Below are 25,622 nucleotides of genomic sequence, written 5' to 3'. Positions count from 1 at the left end.
CTGTGCAGTTAAATCCAGAGTCCTCAGAGAGGTGGCACTTCCCCAGCCATGTTACAAAGGCCCTAACGATGTTTAATCTTGACTGTTGTCCAGAAGTCATACCCTAGATGCACAAGGTGCCAAGAGTGTCTGGGCAGGCCCCAAGCCAGACATAAAGGACAGCAGATGGAGGAGTGGTCACCCACCTGAAGCAAGGACCTCCCTTCTCTCCTCATTCCTCACACACATCCTGGGTGTGATGGTTCATTTTCATTTTCAAATCGGTGGGATTTAGAATCACCATGGAAACACATCTCTGGAGGAGACACGGAGAATGTTTCCAGATAGGTTTAACTAAGCAGGGGAGACCTACCCCGAATATGGGCAGTTGAGGGTCCTAGACTGAACAGCAAAGAAATTGCATTGAGCACCAGCGTTCACCTCTCTCTGCTTCTCAGCTGTGGGTGCAGTGTGACCCACTGTCGCATGCTCCTGCTGCCCTGCCATCTTCACCACAGTGGACTGTGCCACACCCCTTCTTAAACTGCAGGACTAAGCACAGCCTGCTCCCCTAAAGTTGTCTCTGGTTAGCTGTTTGGTTATAGCAATGATGCAGCTTACGACTAATCACTGAAGTCAAACATGGATTTCTGGTCACGAAGGATCCCAGTCAACTCCCTGCCATGCTGGGGTGAATCTTAACTGTCTGGTTAGCTTCCTCTCCAGGTCCTGTGCTCTTGTGCCCTCAGCCACATGTGGCTTGCTAGAGTCTTGAATGAGTTGCAGGTGATTGATGAGATGTTGTCCAGGGTCCAACATGAAGCTGCATCTCTAATCTCTAGAAAGGGAAACAATTTGATGTGTTTAAGTTTTTTTTTTTTTTTTTTTTTTTCATCCCTTATTTAAATGTGTCCACAGACCCCTGTCAGGCTTGGAGTTTTGCATGTGGCAATCAACACGTACCACGTGGGCTTTGTGGTGGTCCAGCCCTCTGCAAACAGGAATTTGGGTTTGAAACAGGAAAAGTGGGAGAGTCTCTGCTCTGGTAAAAGTTGTGGAAGCAAAGCATCTTTCTTTCTTTTCCCTCTGTCCTTGCTCAGGGTACTGGCGGGGGTCTCAGAGACATTCCTCTGGGTGCTAATGTACGTCTGTGGGTGTTCAAAGCACTGTCTCTGGGTGTGATACCAAATACATGTGGTAGAGGTACCCACAGGCACACGATTAGCCATGACTGAGAGATCTGGTGACAATCTAGGACATGGGGTCTTCTCATGCTAGGGGCGTGGATTAAAAGTTGGAGGTGTGAACACATGGTGTTGATCTGAAAGAGAGATACACCATTGCTAGTTACAGGAGTATGAATGTCAGTAAAGAGCAACTAAGCCCTGGCCATCTGAAAAGGGAGCAGGGGCCTGGATGGTGTTTTGAGAATGGCAGTTCTCTGTGTACTGGGATATAGCCTTCTCTATCTGCCCCTTATGCACATGATCTCCTTACACCTGCCCCGTGTGGGTGTGGCTTCCTCACACCTGCCTCCATGTGGGTGTGGTCTCTTCACATCTGCTTCCAAGGGGACAATTCCTCTCCAGCTGAAGGAGGATGTGCCGGACCAGACCCCAGCATGGTGCCTCAACTCCATCTTCCAAGATTTCACAGCTGGAAAGCTCAGCCTTTGGGTTCTCACATTCTTTAACTCCAGGTAAAACTTTTACTCCACTGTCTTCAGATCTGTGATTCTCATCCCTACATCCCACCCCACCTCTCCACCTTTGCTCTGCTGCTTCCCGAGGCCATGTGAACCATCACCACACACCTTGAGGGGCAGGATCAGGGCAGGCTGCACACCAGCCATCCTGACCTGAGGGCTCACCCAACTCATGACATCCTCTGCCACCTGCCACCTCCATCTCACCATTTGTATCACGTGGACATCAACTCACAGATTCATTTGGGCCCCAAACAGTGCAGGGCACATTTACTAACAAGAGATTTGTGTTGTTTACAGTGGGTTGCTTTCCTCAAGCCTCACTCTCACCAGGAGTACATTTGTAAGTGGAAGATGGAGGACAGGAAGAAGGGCAGGTAAGGCCTGGGCCTGTGGGAGCCTTAAGGGTTATGTGGTCCTGTGACACCTCTGTTAGGTGCTGACCATCTTTTATTCAGTCCTCCTGTTAATTATTTTCTCCTGGAAGTGAATGGCACCAGCTCAGTTCAGTGGGCAGGAATTACTACAGGGCTCCATGTCTCCGAAGACATGGTGACAGGGCTTTACCTGCGTTAGGATTAGGATGATTTTCTCACTTGACAAACACTGGGTGAGGTAATACCAGGGAGTAGTGCCTTCATAAATACAAAGCATGTTATGCTATGTACTTGGACATCCATTACGGAGTAGCTGATGAAGGGGACCCCTGTTCACCTGCTCCCTTAGGTCTGAGAAGGATCACATCACTATTTTACCCTTACAAGTAGACTAGTCCAATCCTGTATTCCAAATTTCCCTCGTCACTACAGAACAAACAGCTCCTGTGTTGATTTCAGTTAGCTGAGCCAGAGAAAGGAGCGAGTGTATTTTTACAGTTTCTCTGAAGCTGAGCTAAGAATGAGGAGAGAGAATACCAGTGTGAATCGGCCCTTGCTGCCCCCGTACACTCAGGCGGCGCTCGGAATGGCTGTCGCTGGATTTGAGCCCTACCTGCTCATTCTAAATGCACTTGTTCTAAAACGTGCTTTCAGCCTGGGTGTCTCACAACCCTCCTGAGGGCAAGACGACACAGGGAGGACTTAGTGTTCCACATTTGATTTTTCAAAAGCCACCTGTGCCTGTGTGTGCTCTGCCTTTGGAATAAGACTCAATTGGCACTGGTACACTGGCCTTGAGCAGCTAGAATGTTTGTGTGCTCTCGTCTCCCATTTATTGATATTTACATTTAAGTTTGTGCCAAGCACAGGGGGTGTGGTGGAGAGCCTCAGGGGCCAGGTGTTCAGGGCAGTGGGCTATATGTGCACTCATGAAGGTCAGAGGATGCTAATTTGGGAATGTGGAAGAGGGTTCCTTCTTGATGGAGTTGAGTCCAGGAGAACTTTTCAGAAGAGGGGGCAGTGAACACTGGTACGTTTCTCCACCAACCTCAGAGAAGAGAGAGCATGGTGGCAGGTGTTTGGCCTGGTTGGGTGGGAACAGGCTCATTCATCAAACCACCCTCATTGGATACACATGACTGTGCTAACCCATTCTGGGCAGAACTTCCAATTGGTACCCAGTGAGGACATGAGTCAGCTCCAGAGACCATATAGTACACTGCACTCCAGACACTATATAGTACACTTGCCCTATGCCTTGATGTTAGGACACCAAACAACCCAGGGCACAGGTACTTGGGTTCTGCCCCTTGGCTATGACATATGCTACCAGATTCTTTGTGAAAGTTAGGCGATATATTGCTATGTGGCAATGTCCAGCACAACCCTGGCAGATAGTAAGGACTCACAAGATGTTACCTTGATTAAACTTGTAGCTGCATGTGTTTATAATATGTATACTTCCCTCAAATCACCAATAGATTCCAAGACATGGTAAGGGGAATCTCTTAGGAGAATTACAGCATCCCCATGGAAGCTGAGTCATGGAGCTCTCATATAGTGTCTAGGCAACTTGGCTGACTAGAGGATCCTTTCCCCAGCAATCCTTACTGCTTATTTAGCCTTAGGGTGTGTGTGTTTGGGGAGTCTTGTGAGTCCTGTAAGTTTTGTTTACTTCCCGAGCCTTATGAGTCTCCCTCCCACCCCCAGAGCAAACAGTTTTACATGTGTGAGTAGAATTGGATCCTTGGACTGGCATGGGTATTGGCACCTGGATGAGCTTGAGCTGCTAAGACCAGAAAAGGAAGAGTGGCTGGTTGGGGCATGTTCATGCAGAGAAAGGGTGAAGCCCATCCGAGCAGCTAGACTTTGAAGGTTGTACCCATCCCTGGTTCTGGCCTGTTCTCTTGGCCAGAAGAGTCTCTGGCAAACACTCCTGACACCATAAATTTCCCTGGGGCCATCTCTATTCTAATGGACTGAAACCCTTATGATCCAGAATAAGCCTTTCTTCCCTTCCACTGGTTTGGTGAGGTATTTGTCACAGTAACATGTAGTCAACCACACCAAGTGTTGAAGAGTTGCCTCAAGATTGACTCATTTATTATTTATTGAGGAAGGTGACTCTGCCTCCTGGTGAACCTTTCTGCCTAGGAAAGGAATGGCCCATTCTAGGCTGGGAAATGGGAGGATAGTCTCCTGGTAGAGTTTACTTCTGGGACATGCACACTTGATGTCAATATAACAAAACACAGAAGTAATTCACTTACATAGAGAAAGATTTATTTTGCCTCACAGTCTTGAAGGTTTTACTCCATGATTGACTGGCCCCTTCATGAGGCCATTCATCATGGTCAAAGCATGTGGTATTGCAAAACCAGTTACATCATGTGAGCTAAGGAACAAGAGAGAAAGAGAGGAAGGCCTACAAGCACCTTCAAGGACATGCTTCCACTGGTCGAAGGCCTTCTATGAGGCCCACCTCCTAATGATTGACACTAGGTTCTCAACTTGGTTCTACCCAACCAAGGGACTTCAAGATGCAAACAGTAGCTATGAGTTGGTGTCAGGTTGTCCCCAAGGGCATCTGTGCCTTAGCTCCAGACAAGGAACTAAGGGGCACCAGAGGGTGACACTTCTGACCTTGGGTTCCAGCTTAAGAAGGGATTGGGGGTGTGGAGATGACTGAGCGAGAAAAACTACTTGTCTCACAAGCCTGATGAGTGGGGTTTGGGTCCCCAGAAGCCGCATAAAGAGGGATGTGGTAGTGGACAATGCTCCGGCGCTTCTACAGCTGTATAGGAAACAATGATGAGAGACTCAAGTGCAGGCAGCTAGCCTGGAGTGGAGAGTGCTTCACACACACACCAAATAAGTGAATAAATAAATGGAAGCAGTTTGCACAGAGCAGGGCCACAGAGACCTATAGGCTCTTTGCATGGGATTCAGACCCCACCCATAGGCCCCCTCAGTCTCCAGAGCACCCATTCTCAAACTCAGGCCCACATTACATCCCATGATTGTAACATGAAGAATGGGGTGGACCACATGAACTTCAGTTTCTAACATGTTTTGAGGTCCTGATCCTGTTCAGGAACCCACTCTGGGAAGTATTATTCTCTACTCCAAGAAAAACTATTTTTTATTAATTCTTTGGGAAATTCATTTTTAACTTCAGAAACATGAAACCACAGCTTTGGAAATAAGTCCATTCTGCCCCCAACTCCCCAACAGAGCCCACTCATCCAGGAATTTTAAAAATGGAGATCACAGGGGACTTGGTGGCTGAAGGTGGTTTAAATAGCATCCATACCACAGTTCTGTGGCATCCCTCCCCATGCTCTCTGTAAGGACCATCTGGCATGGTGTGTATTTATAATCCTCATGCCAGAAGCATATTTGTGTCACAGTGTACCTCTCTTACTGCTCATTTTCTGCCTTTGACTGCAAGCATCTCCTAAATAGATGATTCCAGAAGGATCCCTTGGCTGCCTTTTGGGCCAGGCAGTCTGGGCTCAGGACCTTTCAGCTGAGTGGCCCTGCACGCATGGCTTGAGTTCGTTGTATTTCATGAGGTTCCTGAGCACTTCAGTGTAACTGTGATGGTATCTCCTCCCATGTAGGATTGGGAATCCACAGAGTCGATGTCTGGAAACATTTAATTAGCTTCTAGCACAGAAAAGGGCTCAGCCAGCTTGGCTCAGAGTCTATTTTCTTCTTTTTAAAATATTTATTTATTTATTCGTGTGTCTGTGTATGTATGCACACATGTCATGGCACACATGTGGAGGTCAGAGGACAACTTGTGGAATTACCACATAGGTCCTGGGGCTTGGACTTGGGTCTTCGGCCTGGTGGCGAGCTCTTTCTTTACCCTCTGACCCATCTCACTGGCCCAGAGTTTCATTTTGTCGTATCATCTTCTGTTGGCAAACGTCACTGCACTTCTAGGCATGCCCCCTACAGTCCAGGGTGTATTTACAGGGGCCTCTGGCTGTGCTTAGTGCTGGGTCAGCGAGTTGCCAGTCCTGAGTCTGTCACCCTGTTGAGGCTGTTGTCCCTGAGTGCTGCCACCACAGTACCCTACCTCCCCTGTCAGCCTTTGCTGTCACCACAATCCAGCTGGATACTTGGTGCTGCTTAAGCTTATCTTTCTTCCTGTTCACTTGCTGGGGATCACCAACTTTCTTTTCTAATGTCTTACCTTCAATTTCCTTTGTTCCTAATTAAAAAAAAAGTGTGTGTGTGTGTGTGTGTGTGTGTGTGTGTGTGTGTGTTAGTGCACATATGCTACGGCGTGTGTATGTATGAAGGTTGTCTGTCCTCACCTTCCACCTTGTTGGAGTGTTTTCTGGTGCATATACCTGGCCAGCTGTTCCTCAAGCTTCCAGGCATTCTCTCCTCTTCCCCCCGCCCGCCCCCCCCATCTCAAGGTAGGAGAGTTGGGATTACAGCTGTGAACTGCCCTGTCAGGTTTTGCATGGGTGGGTTCTGGGGATTCAAACTTAGATCCTCACGCTTGTACTTACCCACTGAGCCTTCTCCCCATGTCCCCAGTTCCCTGTCCTTGTTCAACATACTTGGCTCCTTGGTACACCCCACCATGCACACATGCAGAATGCAGGGGGAACATTATTAGCTCTCAGAGTTCTGCATGGCCTGGCCCCAATTCTCCATTTCCTCTGTTCATCTCTTAAACCTGCTCCCCTTCTCTTGGGATCCACTCTAAAACTTTGTTTTTTTCATAAACAGTGACTAGCCCCTCCCACCCCTTTAAACATGATACAATGCTCTCATGTCACTTAGAATCAGTGGATATACGGGAAAAAGTATATTTTGGATTACTGTAGACAAGATTTGTATCAAAATACAGTTGTGTATCTGTCAAGAGGAACATACAGCAATACTAAAAAGTGTTCCTGTGAGTGAAATAGCACATGCCTCTGAGCCCAGCACTCAGAAGGCTGAGGCAGGAGGATCATAAGGAAAGGAGAGGAGAGAATAGACACACAATACAGAATACAGAATCAATAGCTTGAGCACTAGTGAGACCTTGTTTAAAGGAAAGATAAAAGTGTTCCTGGAAATGTCACACTTGGATCCGAAGTATGCTGAGTCACCTCTGGACTGACAGCTCTTGTCACCAGGGTCTTCTCAGGTGCCCTTGTCCTTTGTGCCATTGCAGGAGCACTGGCAATGATAAAAGTGGACTCAGAACAAGCAGAAAAATTTGAACGCAGTAGTGACTTTCAAAAAATTGTCATTAGGAAAGGAGAAATGGCTAAGTGGTACAAGCCTGACAGTCTGAGCATGATCTCAGCAACAGACAGTAGGAAGAAAGAACTGACTCCTGAAAGTTGTCCTGTGCTATGGTGTGCATGTGCCTACACACACACACACAGACACACACACAGACACACACACAGACACAGACACACACACACACACACACACATACACCACACCACACAATAACAACAACAAGAACAATAATTAATAATAATAATATGTAGCATAAAAGGTTTCTAAAGATATAAACAGAGGGAGAGGATGCGATGGAGAGAAAAAGAAGGAGGATGAGGAGAGAAGGGAAGGGAAGGGAGGAAGGGAAGAAGAGAAGAGAGGTACAGATCAACATCAGGAATGGAGGCGGGATGCCCTCTCTGCTGAGCGTACTGAGGGAGTGAGAGGGATGGGGCAGCTATGCCAGCACATTTGATAACTGAGACAAAGTGGATGAATTCCTAGAAGGAACAACTATCCACATTCCCTGAATGAAGAGTAGGTGACCCATATAGGCTCTATCTATTGAATGAAATGCATCACTAAAGAAGACCTCCCCATAGAGAAAACTCTAAGGCCAGATGGCTCTGAACACTTAAGGGAGAGGTAGCACCAGTTTCCTCAATCTGTTCCAGCGAACAGAAGGGACACTTTCCAATTCATTTTATGAGTCCAATGTTATCCTGAAACTAAAACCAGACAGAGATCGTCAAAGAAAACAACCAAACAACACCTCACAGACACAAAACTCTTACAAGAAACTTCTGACGGGCTCCAAGATGCCTCAGAAAGATAACACTCTGAAGGTATTTTGCAAGGATTATACAATGGGCTTAATACTTAAAATGACAATTCTTCATATTGTCAAACTAAAAAGAAAAACCATATGAACAGCTTGGCGGAGGCAGAAAAGGTGCCCAACAGAAACCTGAAAACATTGGGAAGAGAAAGCCTCCAGCCAGCGTCAGTGCGCGGTGGGAACATTTCCCTCTGCGAATCGGAGGTAGGACAATACTGCTTTCAGTGTCGCCATTTAACACTGCTGGAGATCCCTAGCCAGTGAGACCAGACAGAGAAAAGCCATGCCAGTGGGACACAGTGAAATTAAACTGTCTTCATCTCTATATACGACCCCCAAGAAACTGTATGGAAGGCACAAGAGCTAGCAGTTCAGAAAAACTACATGGTGTCGGATCAGTATACAAACATCGTTGTATTTCTTATACTAACAAAGATCAGTTTAGAAACAAAAATAATTTAAAGCCATGCTTATTTTTTAGGGGGCGTGCACATGCCACTACACAGATGTGGGGTTAGAGGATAACTTGTAGGGTTCTTATCTCTCCTTCTACCATGAGGGTCCTAGGGATCAAACTCCGGTAGTCGGGCTTGGCAACAAGTGCCGTTATTGCCGGCCATCTTGCCAGCCAAGATTGCATATTTTCTGTATTCACTGTTGGTGCATTTATACTGTAGAAAATGCTGAACTCATCTGTGTTGCCTCAGAATCACAGCATTTTCTCGTTGATAGCCCTGAAATTCCAAATCAGTCTCAGCCCAGAGAGCTTTTTAATTTGAGGGTTTGAGTTTCCTTCACGGGATCATCTTGGTGACAGGAACTTCCCAGAAATGCCTTTGTTTCTTCCTGTTGCAGTGATGAAATACCCTGACACAAGCAAGTTAAGGAGAATGAATTTATTTTGGTTCACAATTCCCAGTTACAGTACATCATAGCAGGAGAGACGTAGAGGCCTAAGGAGCCTAGTTATGTGACAAGCACAATCAGAAATGGAGAGCGGTGAGCACATGCATGCTGGTATCCGGCTCGCCTTCTCCATGCACAGCTCAGGTTCTACTTACACTTGTTTGACCTTCTGACACTGATGATGTAATCAAGACTAATCCCTCCTAGAATCCTTGGCACTAACTGTCGTCCAGACAGTCCCTCCCAAATGTGTCTAGAGGCCTACTCGACCTCAAATTGACAGTCAATACTCCCTATCACATGAGCCCACAGTGCAGCACACAACAAAATCTTTAGTTTTCAAGACTTCATGGTAATGACTCAAAACCAAGAGAAAGCAATTGGCTAAGAGACCAGCAGACCAGATATGACATTGAATTATTTTCCCTTCTATTCTGCCTCAGGGTCAGCTTACAAATGAAAATACATGAGACCACTCATGCTTGGCAGTGACTTCCTTTAGGAAACGCAGCTTTTGGTATTTTGGTAGAATGCCATTTCTCTCAAGTTTTTACCAACTCCTTCCAACTTTGAAGAAATGGAAGACTTTGATTGCTTTTTATTGGAAGGAAAATCTTTGAACACTGAAAATTTTATTCAATTAGCCAACTTGCAATTTCCTGTAATTTAGTTAAATGCACCTTAATACTTAAGCTATGATCTGAGGAAGATGCACAATGTTGAGCAGTAAGCCTGAGCCTGCCTTCCATTCTGGGGAGATAACAGGTGACTTTTGTTCTTTTTACAAACATTTATTCACTCATTCATGGCCTTGCACACACTAGGTAAGAACCCTGCCACTGAGATCTAACATGAACCTTAGGTCTCCTGCTGTTGTCTGCTGCTGCCCAGAGCTGGCCTCCTTCACCCCACCCTGAGGCCCCTGTAGCATCACCTCATGAGCTTGAACACCTGCCTTAAGAAGTGCTCACTGTAGAGGTGGTGGGAGGCACCACCTATTGCTCTTACCATCCCATGTTGCCGTGGTATTTTGGGTGCTCTGCCCATTCCCTGTCTTGTTTTCTTCTGTTTCAATCAAGCAGTGTTGGTCTCCCCAGGACTGGATTTGGGTGCATATGTATGATGTGTATGTGAACATGTGTTGAGTTAGCCTCACAGCTGTCCCTTTGCCTGTGTTCCCAGGGCATCTGGGGAAACCTGACCCACCACAGCATGAGACATAATTAAGGGTGGTTTTTTATGGACTGAAGTTGTGACTCAGTTGGTAGAGCACATGCCAAGAATGTACAAGGCCTGGGGTTCCATCCTCAGCCAGGTGACTAGAAGTTCGAGGTCATACTTAGTTATATATTCCATCCTTGGGACACATGAGGGTTTGTCTCAAAAATAAAGAACAGATGTTTACACCTGGCCTTGCATATTGTCAGAGGACTATTCTGTCCCTACCCACATTTTTTTTCAACCCCTCAGTGATCTGTGGGTTAGTAAGTGACAGGGAAGAGGCCCCAGGCTGCCCAGGGGCCTGCAGCCTGGTAATCTGGGAAGGATGAAAACTTAGTGATTATGACTGAGTCTACCTCACTCTCCACCTGCACGGTGCATGCTTGCACAACCACGCGGCAAACTGAGGTTGCTCAGGACAGCCTCACCCTGCAGGTGTTGGTTTCTTGTGGGGCTCGACCCACCCACTGCCTTGGGTCAGCAGGAAGAGAAAAAGCTTTTTGAGGTTGGCTGTCCTGTGAATTTGGGGATGTTTATCAGACCCCCAACCTCCACCCGTGAAATGCCACAACCCCTCGCCAACATTATGACAACACAAATTGTCCTCAGAGTTTGTTCTAGTATATCCCAGAGCCTGAGAAAGCTGCTTTATGCTAACCCCCATGTCTTAGCAATGAATTCATTTTACTGTAAAAGAAACACATTACAGGAGCTGTAGAGAGCCCAGAGGTTAGGGATGTGTTCTGCTTTATCAGGAAGACATGAATTGCTTCCCAGCACTCACATCCTGCAGCTCACAAATGCCTGTAATCTCAGCTTCAAGGGATCTGATAGCCTCTTCTGGTGTTGGAAGGCACCTGCATTCACTCATGTGGATACATTCACAAGATACACACAACATAATTAAAATGAATCTTCAAAACTTTTTTTTTAAAAAAAGAAACATGTATGTATTCACTTGTGGAATTTGGGAAGAGTGCAGATATGTAAAAGTGGGTAGGAGATTTCCATACTTTTGCAGTTACCTTTTATTTAAAGTTTTGTGCCCTGTTTTTTCAAAGTATAGGATTAAATAACCACCTTCACGCGTCCAAGTTTTGTGTTGCATGTGCTGTTGACCACTGTCTTCCCCTCCTGAGCCTGTTGGTTTTAGTGTCTATGGAAGACAGCTTCTGGGCCTTTTGTGTTTGGCACTGAGCAGGGCCCTTTCTCAGGATATGCTGGGGGAGTCCCGACTTAGGTTTCTGGGCTTCTACAGCCACAAGGAAAACACATGTCTAGTCACTCCAGACAGGACATCAATGAGAGACCTAGTGACAACCTTACCAAAGGCTGCTTAGAGAACCCATGAGGCTACTGGGGTTACTTACAGGAGTATGGGTGAGAGTTTATGCACCGGGTGACCCCCCCCCCCCAGTTACATCACTGAAAAGTCACACCCCAGTGTGGATGATGTCATCATCATAACTGCATAGATGGAATTTTCTCTGTGTTCTCTAGCACCCCCAAGACTGTAGTTAGAGTTTTCCTGCCTGGCCCAGTCAGGACAAATCTCTTACCCGCCAGTCCCACAGTCGCTCAGACCCAACCAAGAAAGCACACAAAAACTTATATTGCTTACAAACTGTATGGCCGTGGCAGGCTGCTTGTTATCTACCTTTTCTATCTTAAATTAACCCATTTTTGTTAGTCTATACTTTGTCACATGGCTTGTGGCTTACCAGTGTCTTTACATGTTGCTTTTCATGGCGGTGGTAGGCGGTCTCTCTCTCCAACCTTCTACTTCCCAGAATTCTCTTCTCTCTTGTCCTGCCTATACTTCCTGCCTGGCCACTGGCCAATCAGAACTTTATTTACACAGAGCGATATCCACAGCACTGACTATGTGCAAATGGGGCAGAATCACATACAGCTGTAGAGGGCAAGAGGCAGTGGCCCAGCCTTGGATGTTTTTCCTCAGAGCAGCTGTCCATTTTGCCTTTGAGACAGGTCTCACTGGGACCTGGGGCTGGCCAGCAGGCCACAGGGATCCTCCTCTCCCTAACTTTCCAGCACTGGGGTTCAGGCACAAGCCACTGTGCCCAGCTTTTGATGTGGATTCTGGGAATGGAACTCAGGTCCCGCAAGCATTAAACCTACTGAGCCATCTCTCCAGGCCTGGGCACTCAGCTTTCTACTTTCTGTCTACCATAGATACTTTTCAATTGCTGTGACAAACACTATGACCAAGGCAACTTATAAGAGAAAGCATGTCATGGGCTTACAGTTTCAGAGGGTCAGAGTCCACCATGGTAGATCAAAGGCATGGTGACAGGGACAGCTGAGAGCACATGTGTTGATCTATAAACAGGAGGCAGAGAGCACTCTGAAACCCAGTCTCCAGTGACATACTCCTCCAACAAGACCATGCCTCCTAATCCTTCCCAAATAGTTTCACCAACTGGCACCAAGTATTCAAACATGAGTCTGTGGAGGCCATTCCCATTCACACCACCACACTGTAGGAATGTTAGTTGTTAGTTTTTTTTTTTTTTTTTAACTCTTTTGGCTCTTTACTCTTTGGGGTGTTGCCACCCAGCTCCCAGATAAATACACTGTGACTTATTCTTTTTTACGAATGCCCAGCTTATTTCTGGCCATCTTTTCTTAAATTATTCCATCTGTCTTTTGCCTCTGGGTTTTTATCTTTCTCTATTCTATATATATTTCTTTACTTTTTACCCCATGGTTTGCTCTGTAGCTGGGTGGCTGGCCTCTGATGTCCTCCTCCTCCTCTCCTTTTCTCACTCCTTGATACTTTCTTCCCAGATTTCTCCTCCTATTGATTCTCTCTGTCTGCCAGCCCCACCTATCCTTTCTCCTGCCTAGCTATTGGCCATTTATCTCTTTATTAGACCAATCAAGTGTTTTAGACAGGCACAGTAACACAGTATCACAGAGTTAAACAAATCCAACATGAAAGAATACAACACATCTTTGCATCATTAAACAAATGTTCCACAGCATAAACAAATGTAACACATCTTCAACTAATATTCCACAACAGGATGCGACAACTCTGGACACCTTAGAGAATCAGTCAGAGTCTTTGCCCTATTTGTGACTGGCTTAGTTCACCTTCCATAGTGGCCTTGAATGTCATGCATCATGTCCCAGATGTCATATCTCCCTCCCTTGCTAAAGCAGGTGTGAGTTTTACTACCTATGTCTGTGATGCTTTACCCCTTCAGCTGTTGGATAACTGGGTTGTTTCCATCTTTCGGTGTGAATGAGGCTTCTAGGAATATGGGTATGCAAACACCTGGGTAAACTCTGTTTTTGGTGCTTGGGATCCCATGCTAATTCCATCCCTGTCTGATCTTTTCAGGAGCCGTCATGTTTTTCCCAAAGCAGCTGCAAGTTTCATGTTCCCTCAGGCCACAGACAAGGCTTTGAGCTCTCCACATTGGCATCTCTCTCACTGTGTTGGTTTCGAGGACAGCCACATGATGGTGTGAGGCGTGATCTCACTGTGGCCTCTACATTCATAGTGCGTGGCTTCATTGTCCCAAAGTCCCTTTGTACATGAGTTGGCATTTGATGTCCTCTGGGTGGTGAGGCTTTGCCCATCATGCTAAGCCAGATGTCATAGGCTGATCTCCTGTATTCTAGCATATATGGCTGGTGATATGAACGAGAGGCACTGCCAGCCTCTACTTCCCAGCTGTGTGAACTTAGAGGGTCTCAGGTTCTTACTCAGAAAATGGAGGTCTGATCATTCCTGTGCTGAGAGATTAGTGCTTGCTGCTTCACAGGACAGGGCCTGGTAGTGTGCCAGTCCTGGATGTTATCATCACTTTACCATCTTCCTACCTTTGCCGTGACATCACTGGGTCACCAGGATGAGAAAATCATCTTCCCACTGTGCCCTTCTCTCACACACTTCCTGGCCTCATATCTTTCCCACAGGAGACAGTATTCCTGTTTCGCCTCTTCCTCCCTTGCCAATGCCTTCCAAAGCCATTTGGCAAGCCATGGGTGTCACTCAGAGGTCACACTTGCCTAGAGGGTGAAAGGCCCCGGGTCTGATCTCCAGTGTCACAAAATCAAACCGTACCATTCTGGTTCTCCAAGTTAGGTTGATATAGTTTTCTCTAGCTTCGAAAATGACAATGGCTATTCCTGACATAGTCTGACATCCCAGTTCTGCTGCCCAGTTCCCTTGGTCTTGTTGCTTTCCTCTACTTTGTTTTGGGTTCAAACATTCATTCTTTGATGAGCTAGTGTACCTCTTGACAGCACCAACTGCAATGGGCAGGCTGAAGGGAGGTTGCTTCAGACATTCACTGAAGGATTTCTACCTTAGTAAGAACATTTCCCTGGAAGGCCATGTGAGCCCTCCCAGCTCACAATATACCCATAGCCTACAGAGTGGCCAGCTCCACTATGCCGCCCACAGCCTATGGTAGATGCCCATAGCCTACAGAATGGCCAGCTCCACTATGCCGCCCACAGCCTATGGTAGATGCCCTGTCCTTGAACTTTCCATGAAGTGGGGGAGATGCAATGTAGCATGTATCTGTCATTTCCTCATCTTGTCTGTGGCCTTCCTTCCTGATGTCCCTACTCCCACACTTTGCATATGCACACTTCCCCTTCAGTGGCTCTGCCCATTGTGTGTGATTCCTTATTGTTCATGGGACACTCTACAGCTGCCTAAGAACAGAATCAACTGTTCTTGGCTGTTCCTGGATCACTGGGCATGATGGCCTGGGACTGACAGCTAGGGGGACGCACTGGGTGTGGTGGCCTCTGATATAGGAGCATCTGGTGTCCCTGTTGTCACCAGCAGTTTAGGAACAGCTTGTTCTTCTCAGCCTTGCAGAACCATTACTAATGTCAATTCTTTTTAATTCCTTTAATTTTTTTATTACATTTTTGCTTATTTACTTAATATGTGTGTATATATGCATGTGTATATGCATACATGTGTAGGCCAGAGGTAGATATTGAGTATCTTCCTCTATCTCTCTCCACATTCTTATTAGTTTGAAACAGGGTCTCACAATGTAGCCCTGGCTAACCAGGCTGGCCTAGAACTCACAAAGATCCACCTGCCTTTGCCTCCTGAGTTTTGGGATTCAAGGTGTGTGCTGCATGCCTAGCCTTCCACCTTATTTTGTGACACAAGGTCTCTCCCTGAACTTGTTGTAGCTTACTGATTAGCCTAGACTGGATGGCAGGCACATGCCACCAGGTCCAGCTTTTGTATGAGTTCTGGCCATCGATCTCAGGTCTTCATGCTTCTGCCAAAAGCATCTTATCAACTGAGCTATTTCCAGCCCACATTGGGACTTTTAATTATCTGTAATCAGCCAATCAGAGACTCAAATCTCATACTGTATTTAAGAAGACCTTCTCATCTACCAGACTCCACACATAACTGGCTGTATTTCTGTGCATTTTTTCCATCCACCCATGCATCTGTCTCTCATACAAAGTGACTTCCAGTTCTGGCACTGTGCAGCCATGTGTATTGTCTGGAAGAATGTACTCCCCCTTGTCTTTCTATCTTGTCATTTTTCAAAATGTTTTCATGTTGTTTTAAAAATTCTAAGGTACTCTGTATGTCTGTGTATGGCTAGGTGTAGGTCAACACTAGTGTAAGAGCTGGCTCTTTGGTCTTGATCATTGGACTGGACCTCCTTGTGCCTTTGGAGGAGAGTGAAATGGACTGGGATGAACGGATATGTACTTGTAGGTGGGATAAGGTCTGCACCTGGTACCATCAGAGACGTGCCTGCTGTCCTGCTGAGGGTGTTCAGGATTCATGTGTGTGTGTGTGTGTGTGTGTGTGTGTGTGTGTGTGTGAGAGAGAGAGAGAGAGAGAGAGAGAGAGAGAGAGAGAGAGAGAGAAAGAAGGAGAAACTTGAATTCCCCATTTTGCTTCCCTACAGGGTCCATATCCTAAGCTATCCTCAAACTCATTATGTAGCAAGAATAACTTAGAACTACTGATCCTCTTGTCTCATTCTTTCAGTGCTGGAATACAGGCATGCACCACCACACTCAGTTTTATGTGGTGCTGCAGACTGAACCTAGGGCTTTGTGCATCCTCAGCAAGTGCTCTACACTGAGATACCTTCCTAACACATGAGAATGGCTTTAAAAAGCAAACATGGGTGCTTAGTGTCGCCCCAAGAGCAGGGGAGAGTGGGGGAAGCTCTCTGAGTGCATTCTCAGTCAGTTGCTCACTGTGATGCCTGGACAAGATCCCAAATGGGACCTGGGTGCTGGCCTAGGCTGCCCCTCCCATTTCCTGTGGGTCTGGGGTGGGATGGACTATTTGTTTCCTCACTCCAGGAGAGGCTGGTCGTGGAGAATCTCCTTGGCCACCTAATGAATAAGTGAACCAAGATGGTCACTTCCTCCAGGGTCTGCTCTTATCCCATACTTGTTAAGAATCTTCAGGACCTGAGAAAAAACAGAGTTCAATTTGACTCCATCAATATCGTGTGGTTATAAAAAAAGTGAAGAACATTCCTTGTGTTTCAGTCCTTTTGAGTTTTTTTTTTTCTTCCTGGTTGAAAATGATTTGTGTCCTGGGCATTCTAGGCCTGAGGCTCGGGAGGTGGCCCATGAATGCAGGCTTTCTCTGGATCCCTGCTCCCAGCTTCCCTGCACCCTGAAGTGCTGGGCAGAGCTCTGCCAGGATGTACTTTCAGGGCAGCTTCTCACTGTGGGGATACTCCACTTCCCCCTCTCTCTCTGCCTCACTCCAAGCTGCTCTCACAGACCACCCTCCCTAGCGAGCTTCCTGGGAGGTTTATCTGGCATTTTCTAGAATTCTATTTAAGCTTCCTTTAAGGTTGCTTACGTCCCTTTCCTCCCCAACTCAGCTAGCGGCACTTCCCTTATATGTTCACATCGGGATGCACAAATATGGACAGAGGTGAGGAGGGGGCTACACACAGAGCTTTGCCACACCCCTCACTGGAGGCACACCCTGGCACGATAGGCAGGCACCGTAATGGGATCATTGTTAATAATGTTGCCCAAATAAATGTCACCAGGCTTAGATGGTTGGGAGACTGGTCAATGCTGTGTGTAAATAATGAATAAATCAGCACCTTCTCTCTTGTCTTGCAGATGCTGGCTGCCTCCAGAGGGCCTGTGCTGGGTCCACACCTAGAATCTGTGGATTCTAGATGCCCTCAGAATTTTCTCAGTGCTTTTTGTCCCATACCTTGGTTGTGACATGGTCCCTGCATCTCCTTGATTTATACCTTCTCTGGTCCCCTTCCCCACTTATCATTTCTGACGTTGATGGTTGCATAGCTTTCTGCTGACTGCACTGTACCTCATTTTACCATATTAAAGATTATTGTTGTTGTTGTTGTTGTTGAACATGATGGCTAACCTTGGTTGTCAGCTTGACACATCTGGGAAAAGGGAACCTCAGTTAAGGAACTGCCACCAGAAGATTGTCCTGTGGGCATCTCTGTGGGCTATATTTTGACTACTAATTGATGTAGGAGGGCCCAGCACACTGTGGGCAGTGCCATACCTAGGAAAGTGGACTTGGGTGACATAAAAGACATAGTTGAATGTGAGTCTGGGAGCAAGCAACATTTCTCTGGTTACTGTTTCAATTTCCTACCTTGTGTTGTGTTTTAAAAATGGTGCTGGGTCTGAATGCTAACACCTTGAGTTCCTTCTGTGGCTTCTATAATGATGGGTTATAACCTGTTAGCTAAAATAAATCCTTTCCTCCCTAAGTTGTTTTGGTCATGGTATTTATTGAAGTAACATAAACATAACTAACATTGAAAAACAAACAAACAAGCAAACAAACAAACAAACAAACAACAGTAGACCTATGAGCCACAGAGCTGCATTTCTAGGAGCTGATGCTTTGATCCATCATATTCTACAATGTCTTCTAGTTTATAATGGTGGTATGTAGTTGTTTTACAATTGATAAAATACTGACAAAGGAGGCCATCTTTAGATGAGCCATATGGACCACCAAAATGTCACATGTGTGACATTGGAACCCAGGGCTTCCCTCCATTCTGCTTCTTGGCCCCACGGTGCCTCTGTCTGCTCTGTAGCTGTCTTGAAGAACATCGAGAGGTTGGTAGCTTGGCTCCCTTGGTACCACCATCTGCCTGGATCAGCACAGCCTGTGTGGGAAGGCATGGGTTCAGAATTTCCCCAGGAGATTTTCTCACCAGGAAGGCCCAGTGCTGGAATATGCGGGTTGAGGTGTAGAGACTGTTCCCCTCTGACATTGGGGAACTGTGCTTTAGATTGCTGTGGGTGAGCTGGGTTTATCAGTGAGATCATCTGCCTGCTGTGTGTTTGATTTTGCTGTGTTCTTCTGGACTGGGGGAAGAAGACCCTTAGATGGGAGTTTTGACTGATTTATTTTTAATGTGTGTGTATGTGTGTGTGTGTGTGTGTGTGTGTGTGTGTAGGTATGTACACATGAGCAGGTGTGCCTGTGGAGGCCAGAGACATTGGGTTCCTTAAAGCTGGAGTTACAGGTGGTTGTGAGTCACCTTAACATAGGTACTGGAAACCAGACTCAGATCCTCTATAAGGACAGCACTTTCATGTATCTGCTGAGGCATCTCCCCAGTCTGAGGAAACTGAGTTCCAGTTCTGGTTCGGACCTTGACTACCTGAGAGTATGTACAGCTGAGAGAAGGATGTCTGGAACCACTGGTGTACCCATGTATGTCCCTGTTCCTGCAAAAGTGTATGTTTACAGTAGAGCCAGGAGTAAAGCAGGGGCTCTAGGATCACCCCAAAACCTCTCAACAGCATCTCCACTGCTGTTTTGTTTTGAATATATAATCTCCGCTAACCCCTGACTTCTGCTTTTGAACACTTGGTCTCATGCAGTTGACTCTGCTGTCTTAGAGGGACTGAGCCTGGTGGGAGGAAGTAGGTCACTCTGGGCTGCCTTGAGGTTTATAACAGACTCCAGTTCCTATCTAATCTATTTCTTGACTGTGGCTACAATGTGACCTACCAGCCTCAGGCCCTACAATGATGGACCCCCTCCTCAAATTATGAGTCAGAATAAGCCCTTCTCTCTGTAAGTTGTATCTTCTCAAGTGTTTGGTTGCAGTTATGAGTCAAATAACTAATACAGGGAAATAATAATAATTAATACAATCACTTCAGTAACTGATACCTACACATTAATATACTAGTATTTTCCTATGTTTTTTTTTTTTTTTAAAGATTATGTCTTTTGGGATAATATTCTGTAATGCACCAGATTACAATTGTTATGAATATATATGATGTCTGGAGCTAGACTTAGATGCCAGAACTTTACAGTTTATAATTCATCCCCTCTCCCCCTTCCATAAATGTGATTGTTAGTTTAATTGCCAAGTTGACACAATCTAGATCACCTGCAGTAGTCTCATTGGGGGAGAGTCTTAAGTAAGTTGGTCTGTGGAGGTTGTCTTGTTATGTTAATTGGCGTGAGAAAACCCAGCCCACTGTGGGTGCCTGCAAATGGGAGTTTCATTGTCTGGTAAAGACTGGCATTGAGTGCTGCAGAACATTGTCAGCACCCTGGACAGAGCCTCCCCAGGACCGTCACTTCCTTCCAGGCTGCTTTCCACCCACATTGCCATTGAACTTCGGGTTTCACAAATATCATGTCCCACCACCCAGGCCCGCACTCTCAGCCTTGATCCCAGCAATTCCACCCTCTTCCCCTGAGCCTCACCAGCCTCACCTTGCCTCTGGAATCCTCCTGTTCCCAACCCCTGTCTTGTCTCCACATGCAAGTCCTAGTGTTACCCAGCTCTTCCTATTTCACAGCTCTATGCTGTTTCAGTTCAGAATTAATTGATAACATTCCCAGGACATTCTCGTTAGTGTGTTGGCTGCTCACCCATCAGGCGAGTTCCATCTCCTATTCCACAGTTGCCAAGTATCTCCTATCTCCTGCTCTGTTAGGACAGCCTTACCTTTCTTCTCCTTGTGACGGGACATTCACAACCCTCCTACGGTGTCTCCTTCTCACCCCATGTGGATGCATCTATAGCTCTTTGAGTTTAGATCCTGCTGTGACATTCGTCATGCACGGCTGTGACACTCGCCATGCACAGCTGTGACACTCACCTCCTGGTCCTACTTGCTGGGACTTGCTGACCTGGCAAAGGCACAACCAAAGAGATCAGGTTGAGAAGCCCCCATGTTTTCAAAATCCGTTTGTCATGCCTTGCCTGAAATCCCTGTCTGTGGTCTCAGCTTTGTCCATTGGACTTTTTGTTTGCTTGTTTTTTAACTTTTTTTTTTTTTTTTTTTTTGAGACAGGGTTTCTCTGTGTAGTTTTGGTGCCTGTCCTGGATCTCGCTCTGTAGACCAGGCTGGCCTCGAACTCACAGAGATCCACCTGCCTCTGCCTCCCAAGTGCTGGGATTAAAGGCATGTGCCACCACCACCCAGTTGATGGGGATACAGACCTGAGTCAAAGAGTACAGTGCAATTGTAAAACCTGAAGGTTAGCATTTTGGCAGGTAGCTTTCGGATGACTGCTGAGTTTGCCAAATGTTCCATTTTCATATTACTGGAGCACTGAGGTCAGGATTTAGCTTCTTGAAATGGGGTTGTACTGAGTGGAATGCTAAGAAGCAATCTCTATTATTAAAAAACAGCAAAATTGGTACCTGGGTTCCAGAAAGAGATTAAATGGAATTACACAAAACTAAATTATTGCTAAATGAACAAATTGAGATAGTACTGCTCACCAAAACAGCCAGGAGGGAAATTGAGAATAGCTACATTTAAAATTAGATCTTGGAGTTAAAGTCACTAATTTCAGAATCTAAATATTGCTGTTTTTAATGGCGTATCGTTTCTATTTCAAACAGAAATAGACACCATCTTTGGTTGAAGTAAGGATTTGTGCACACATGTGATCACGTGAACATTAAAAACAGATTCTGTGGCCCTCCTAAAGCAGCACATTTTTCTGAAAAGCATGTTGATTTGAAGACCTCAGAAGATTCTGAAAGTTCACAGGGGTATCCTTTAGGGCTCACTTTGAGTGTGTGCGCTCAGAAGGAGTTCTGGTTTGTTTTATATTTGAAGATTTTAAAGATAAAATATTGGGTATGTGACTGTGCCCTGGGAACTTCATGGGTCTCCCTGAGAGGACTTTGTCTGTAATCTGAGCCAGTTCCATCCTCTTGGAATACTGCTGCTCCTCTTGTCCCTCCATGGAGTAGAAACCAGCTGCAAATGGCTCGTGGCTGATGAGCTTAGATTTCTGATAGTGGGAGTCCTTTTGGAAAACTGTTTGCAAAACTCTTGATTTCCTATGTTGTTCTATGTTGGCAGGCAGGGAAAAAAATCTAGGAATTACTGAAGGGGTTAAAAGAATGATCAAGGAGAGACTTTCTGTACATAGCATGTCTTTAGCTTGTTGAGACCATCAGAGATTTAGCTACTTTGTTGAGCTAAATCCATCTCTTGGCTTAAAAAATAAAATGCAGAAGTTCCAGGTGATCTGACAATCCTCTTCTGGACTCTGTGTGTGCCTACACATGTGTCAAACACATGCATGCACTCATATAGACATATGCTCATATAAAATTAAAACTAACTAACTAAAACACAATCGGGCATGGTGGCCCATGTTTGTAGTCTCAGTGTTGGAAAGGTGGAGACAAGATCGTGTCTAGGGTTCATTAATTAGCCAGTCTACAGAATTAGTATGTTTCAAGCCAGCAAGAGACCCTGTCCCAGAAAACAAGATAGATAGTGTCTTGAGTAACAACACCCAAGGTTAACTTCGGGCCTCCACATGCATGCACACAAACATGCAAAATTAAATAGGTAAGGGACTGGGGAGATGGCTCAGTGGGCAAGAGCACACACTGCTCTTGTAGAGGACATGAGTTTGGTTCCCAGAACTCACATTGGGCAGTTCACAACCACCTGTAATTCTGGCTCTTGAGGATCCAGTTGCCCTCTTCTGGCCTTCGAAGGCACCTGTACTCACATATGCACATATCCCCATCACACATGTACACATAATTAAAAATAAAACACACCTTAAAATAACAGGTAAAACAGATACTGAGATTTACATACTTCTACAAAAAGACAGCACAGGTTGCTGGGGAAATGAATCAGCAGATAGAATGCTTGCTGTTGAATATCAGGACCTGAGTTCAAATCCTCAGCACTCATTAAACAAAAACTAGGCTTGGTTGCACATGCCTATATCACCTTTTCTGTCAGGGGAAGTGTGGAGGCAGGAGGGTTGCTGGGTCTTACTGGCTGCCAGCCTAGTTCCAGATCAGTGAGAGACTTTGTGTCAAAGGGATAAGGTGGAAAGTTCTAGAATAGGATACTTCGCATCATTCTCTGGCTTCTGCATGCACAGAGGTGTGCACATTCATATACTCATGGAAATACACACAGATGAACTCATTGATTAAAAAGGACAACACACCATGTTCTGAAAGCAGATTTGAGCAGATTTGAGATGGTATGTATCTGATCATTTTGGTAGGAGCACAGTTAGATGGCTATTATACAATAAATAGGAGCAGTGCGGTCATACCAAACATCTGCTCTGGCTTTACTTTTCCAGGTCAGGATGACTCATACTGTGCAGGCTTCCTGGTGCCTGACTGTCAAAAGCTCCTTTTCCTCCCCTCTCTCCACAACGCACTGAACGGCAAACATGAAGCTCGCCTCCGTGGTGGCTGCCCTAATTTGACAAGGACAGCATTGTGATCATGATTATTTTTCAACTAGATGGGAGACATTAATTGTGAGGAGTATTCCACTTGGGAAGCTGGGTGGCTGTCCCCCAAGGAGCTATTGTCTTCTTGATCATTCAGCTCATCTCTTGGTCCTGTTAGTTTATTTTCTCTATGTTCTTGTAATATTTTCTCCCTCTTAATGTGGGAGCTGAGAGGTTTGCCCAGCTCCTTTAGGCACCCCTAACTTGAAGTCACATTCATCCCCTCGCCCAGTCATTTTCACTTATGGTGAGTCACAGTGTTGAGCTGTGGGTGCTTTCAAGGTCATCAGAATTGCCTTCATAGCCTGCCACACCTGCACCAGAACTTCCACAGTCTCCTTATCTGGACTCTTCCTTATTTCAAGTTCTGCAGCCCCCCTAGGGTAGGACCTGTGATGGGACTCCTGCCCTACTAGACCCCATGAGTGCCCCCCATACTGGGCACTCCCAACCCTTGACTCAGGACAATGCCTAGCATGTAGACCTGCCCAATCAATACTGTTTTGTGCATCTGTCTTGTACATAGCCTCACCCTTGTGCCATGGAGTTCCTTTATTCCTCTTAAACTCTCTGGATTTTTTAAAATACAGCAGTTCCTCGACTTTTAAACCCACTGCAAATTGAAATTATTGTGGAAAATATACTGAGCTTATAGAATATGCTAGAACATGCTAGCTTAGTGGTAGAGGACTTTAGAGTTGGTGGTTTCTGCTGCTGATCTTGGTGCTGACTTGGAGCTGAGGATTACTGCTGATACGCAGCAATCAGAGAAGATCCTGTGGATGGATCCAGACGAAATATGTTAAATAAAATGAGCCTGGAAAAGAAAGACAAGCACCATGTGCTGTCTTTCTCATATGTAGGAGCTGAAAACAGTGGACTTGAGTATAGAATAATGATTACTAGGGGTCAGGGAAGGTGTGTGTGTGTGTGTGTGTGTGTGTGTGTGTGTGTGTGTGTGTGTGTGTGTGTGTGTGTGTGTTGTTGTTGTTTCTATGGGATGTCTTTCTGTATGCTGTGAATATGTGTTGCTATGATTAGTTAATAAAGAAGCTCTGGCCTATGGTGAGTCAGGTTATCGCCAGGCAGGAAATCCAGGAGAGAGACAGGAAGAAGAAGGGCTGAGTCAGGAGTCGCCAGCCAGACACAGAGGAAGCAAGATGAGAACGTCTAACTGAGAAAAGGTACCAAGCCATGTGGCTAAACATAGATAAGAATTATGGGTTAATTTAAGTGTAAGAGCTAGTCAGAAATAGACCTGAGCTAATGGCCAAGCAGTTATAATTAATATAAGCCTCTGAGTGATTATTTTGTAAGTGGGCCATGGGACTGCGGGGGCTTGGTGGGGGCCAGAGAAAACTTCTGACTACAGTGTGTGTGTGTGTGTGTGTGTGTGTGTGTGTGAATGTATGTAGGGTATGTATTGGTGGAAGATGGATCAAGGAAGGGTGGACTTGGTCAGTGTGTGTTATGTGGTATATGTTGACCTACCATGATATGAGCAGTGAATGCATACTTACCAAGAAATAAAATATTTAAAACTTGAAGCTTAAAAAAAAGATTAGAATAAAAAATTCAAAGTATGACTTCTACTGAATATGAATCACTTTCACACTACCATAAAGCCAGAAAACCCTAGGCTGAGTGATAAGCCAGGCTCTGTCTGTCTGTATTCATTTATTTCTTTTTATTTTTTGAGTCATGGTCCCATGTATCCCAGGATGGTCTCAAACTCACCATTTTGGTCAGGATGACCTTGAGCCTCTGATCCTCCTGTCCCTATCTCCAGAGTGCTAGGATTATTGGTATGTATTAGCAAACCTGGTTTTATGAGGTGCTGGGGTTTTAGAAGTGTTGGCAAGCATTCCACCAATGGGCTATAGCCCCAGCTGGCTGACTGTTTAAAACTGCAGAAACTAGGAGTCAAACAATGAGCATTTTGTTTCTTCCAGTGACCTTTGAACCTACTTCAGCAGGATCTCAGTGAGCTGCCATGGCTGGATAGGCTTGGTCCTGGTGCTCTGACAGTGTCAGGATATTTCTAAGGACATAATGATTGGCATAATTTAAAAAAAATTGGGGAGAGTACATATTAGGTACTGATTTTAAAAATGAAATCTTAGTTAAATGTAAAAGGAAAAAAAAAAAAGGAAATGTGGCTTTGGTCATGGTACCACCACACTAAGAAAGAGGTAGAATATGGCAAAAGTTTTAAGATGACCTGCTGGTGCTTGTCTTAATTCTGCTTGTTTGAGGAGATGAACTTGGAGTGCCAATTTTCTATGCTAAAATAAGCAGGCAGTTATTTCCTCTGGACCTTTGAGTGCAGACTATCTGAGTTGCATAACCCTGACTGGCATGCAATAAAATGAATCTCTCCCTGCCCTCAGGGAAGCCATCAGCCGTGTCTGCGAAGCTGTGCCAGGTGCCAAAGGAGCCTTCAAGAAGAGAAAGGTACTGTCGCCCTCACTGTGTGTCTGTCTCCTCCTTCATGTTCTCTCAGGGCCACACTCCATGTCCTCACCCACACAACCGTCCACTGTCTTCTTACATGACCTAGATCTTGTTATTTCTTAAGGGAAA

General features: G+C 45.6%; 1 protein-coding gene across 1 annotated transcript in view; it reads left to right on the top strand.

The window, feature by feature from the left end:
• Nucleotides 1–25,622, top strand: part of Shc3 (SHC adaptor protein 3) — a 117,478-nt gene that overhangs the window by 38,654 nt on the left and 53,202 nt on the right. The window contains exon 3 of the mRNA XM_036187784.1: nucleotides 25,430–25,493. Within this exon, the coding sequence (XP_036043677.1) occupies nucleotides 25,430–25,493 (64 nt within the window). The remainder of the gene's footprint in view (nucleotides 1–25,429; nucleotides 25,494–25,622) is intronic.

The sequence above is a fragment of the Onychomys torridus genome, chromosome 5 (genome assembly GCF_903995425.1).
Source record: "Onychomys torridus chromosome 5, mOncTor1.1, whole genome shotgun sequence".
Taxonomy (NCBI): Eukaryota; Metazoa; Chordata; class Mammalia; order Rodentia; family Cricetidae; genus Onychomys; species Onychomys torridus.
The sequence above is the reverse complement of the archived record's forward strand: the minus strand, read 5'-3'. Positions and strand labels throughout refer to the sequence as shown.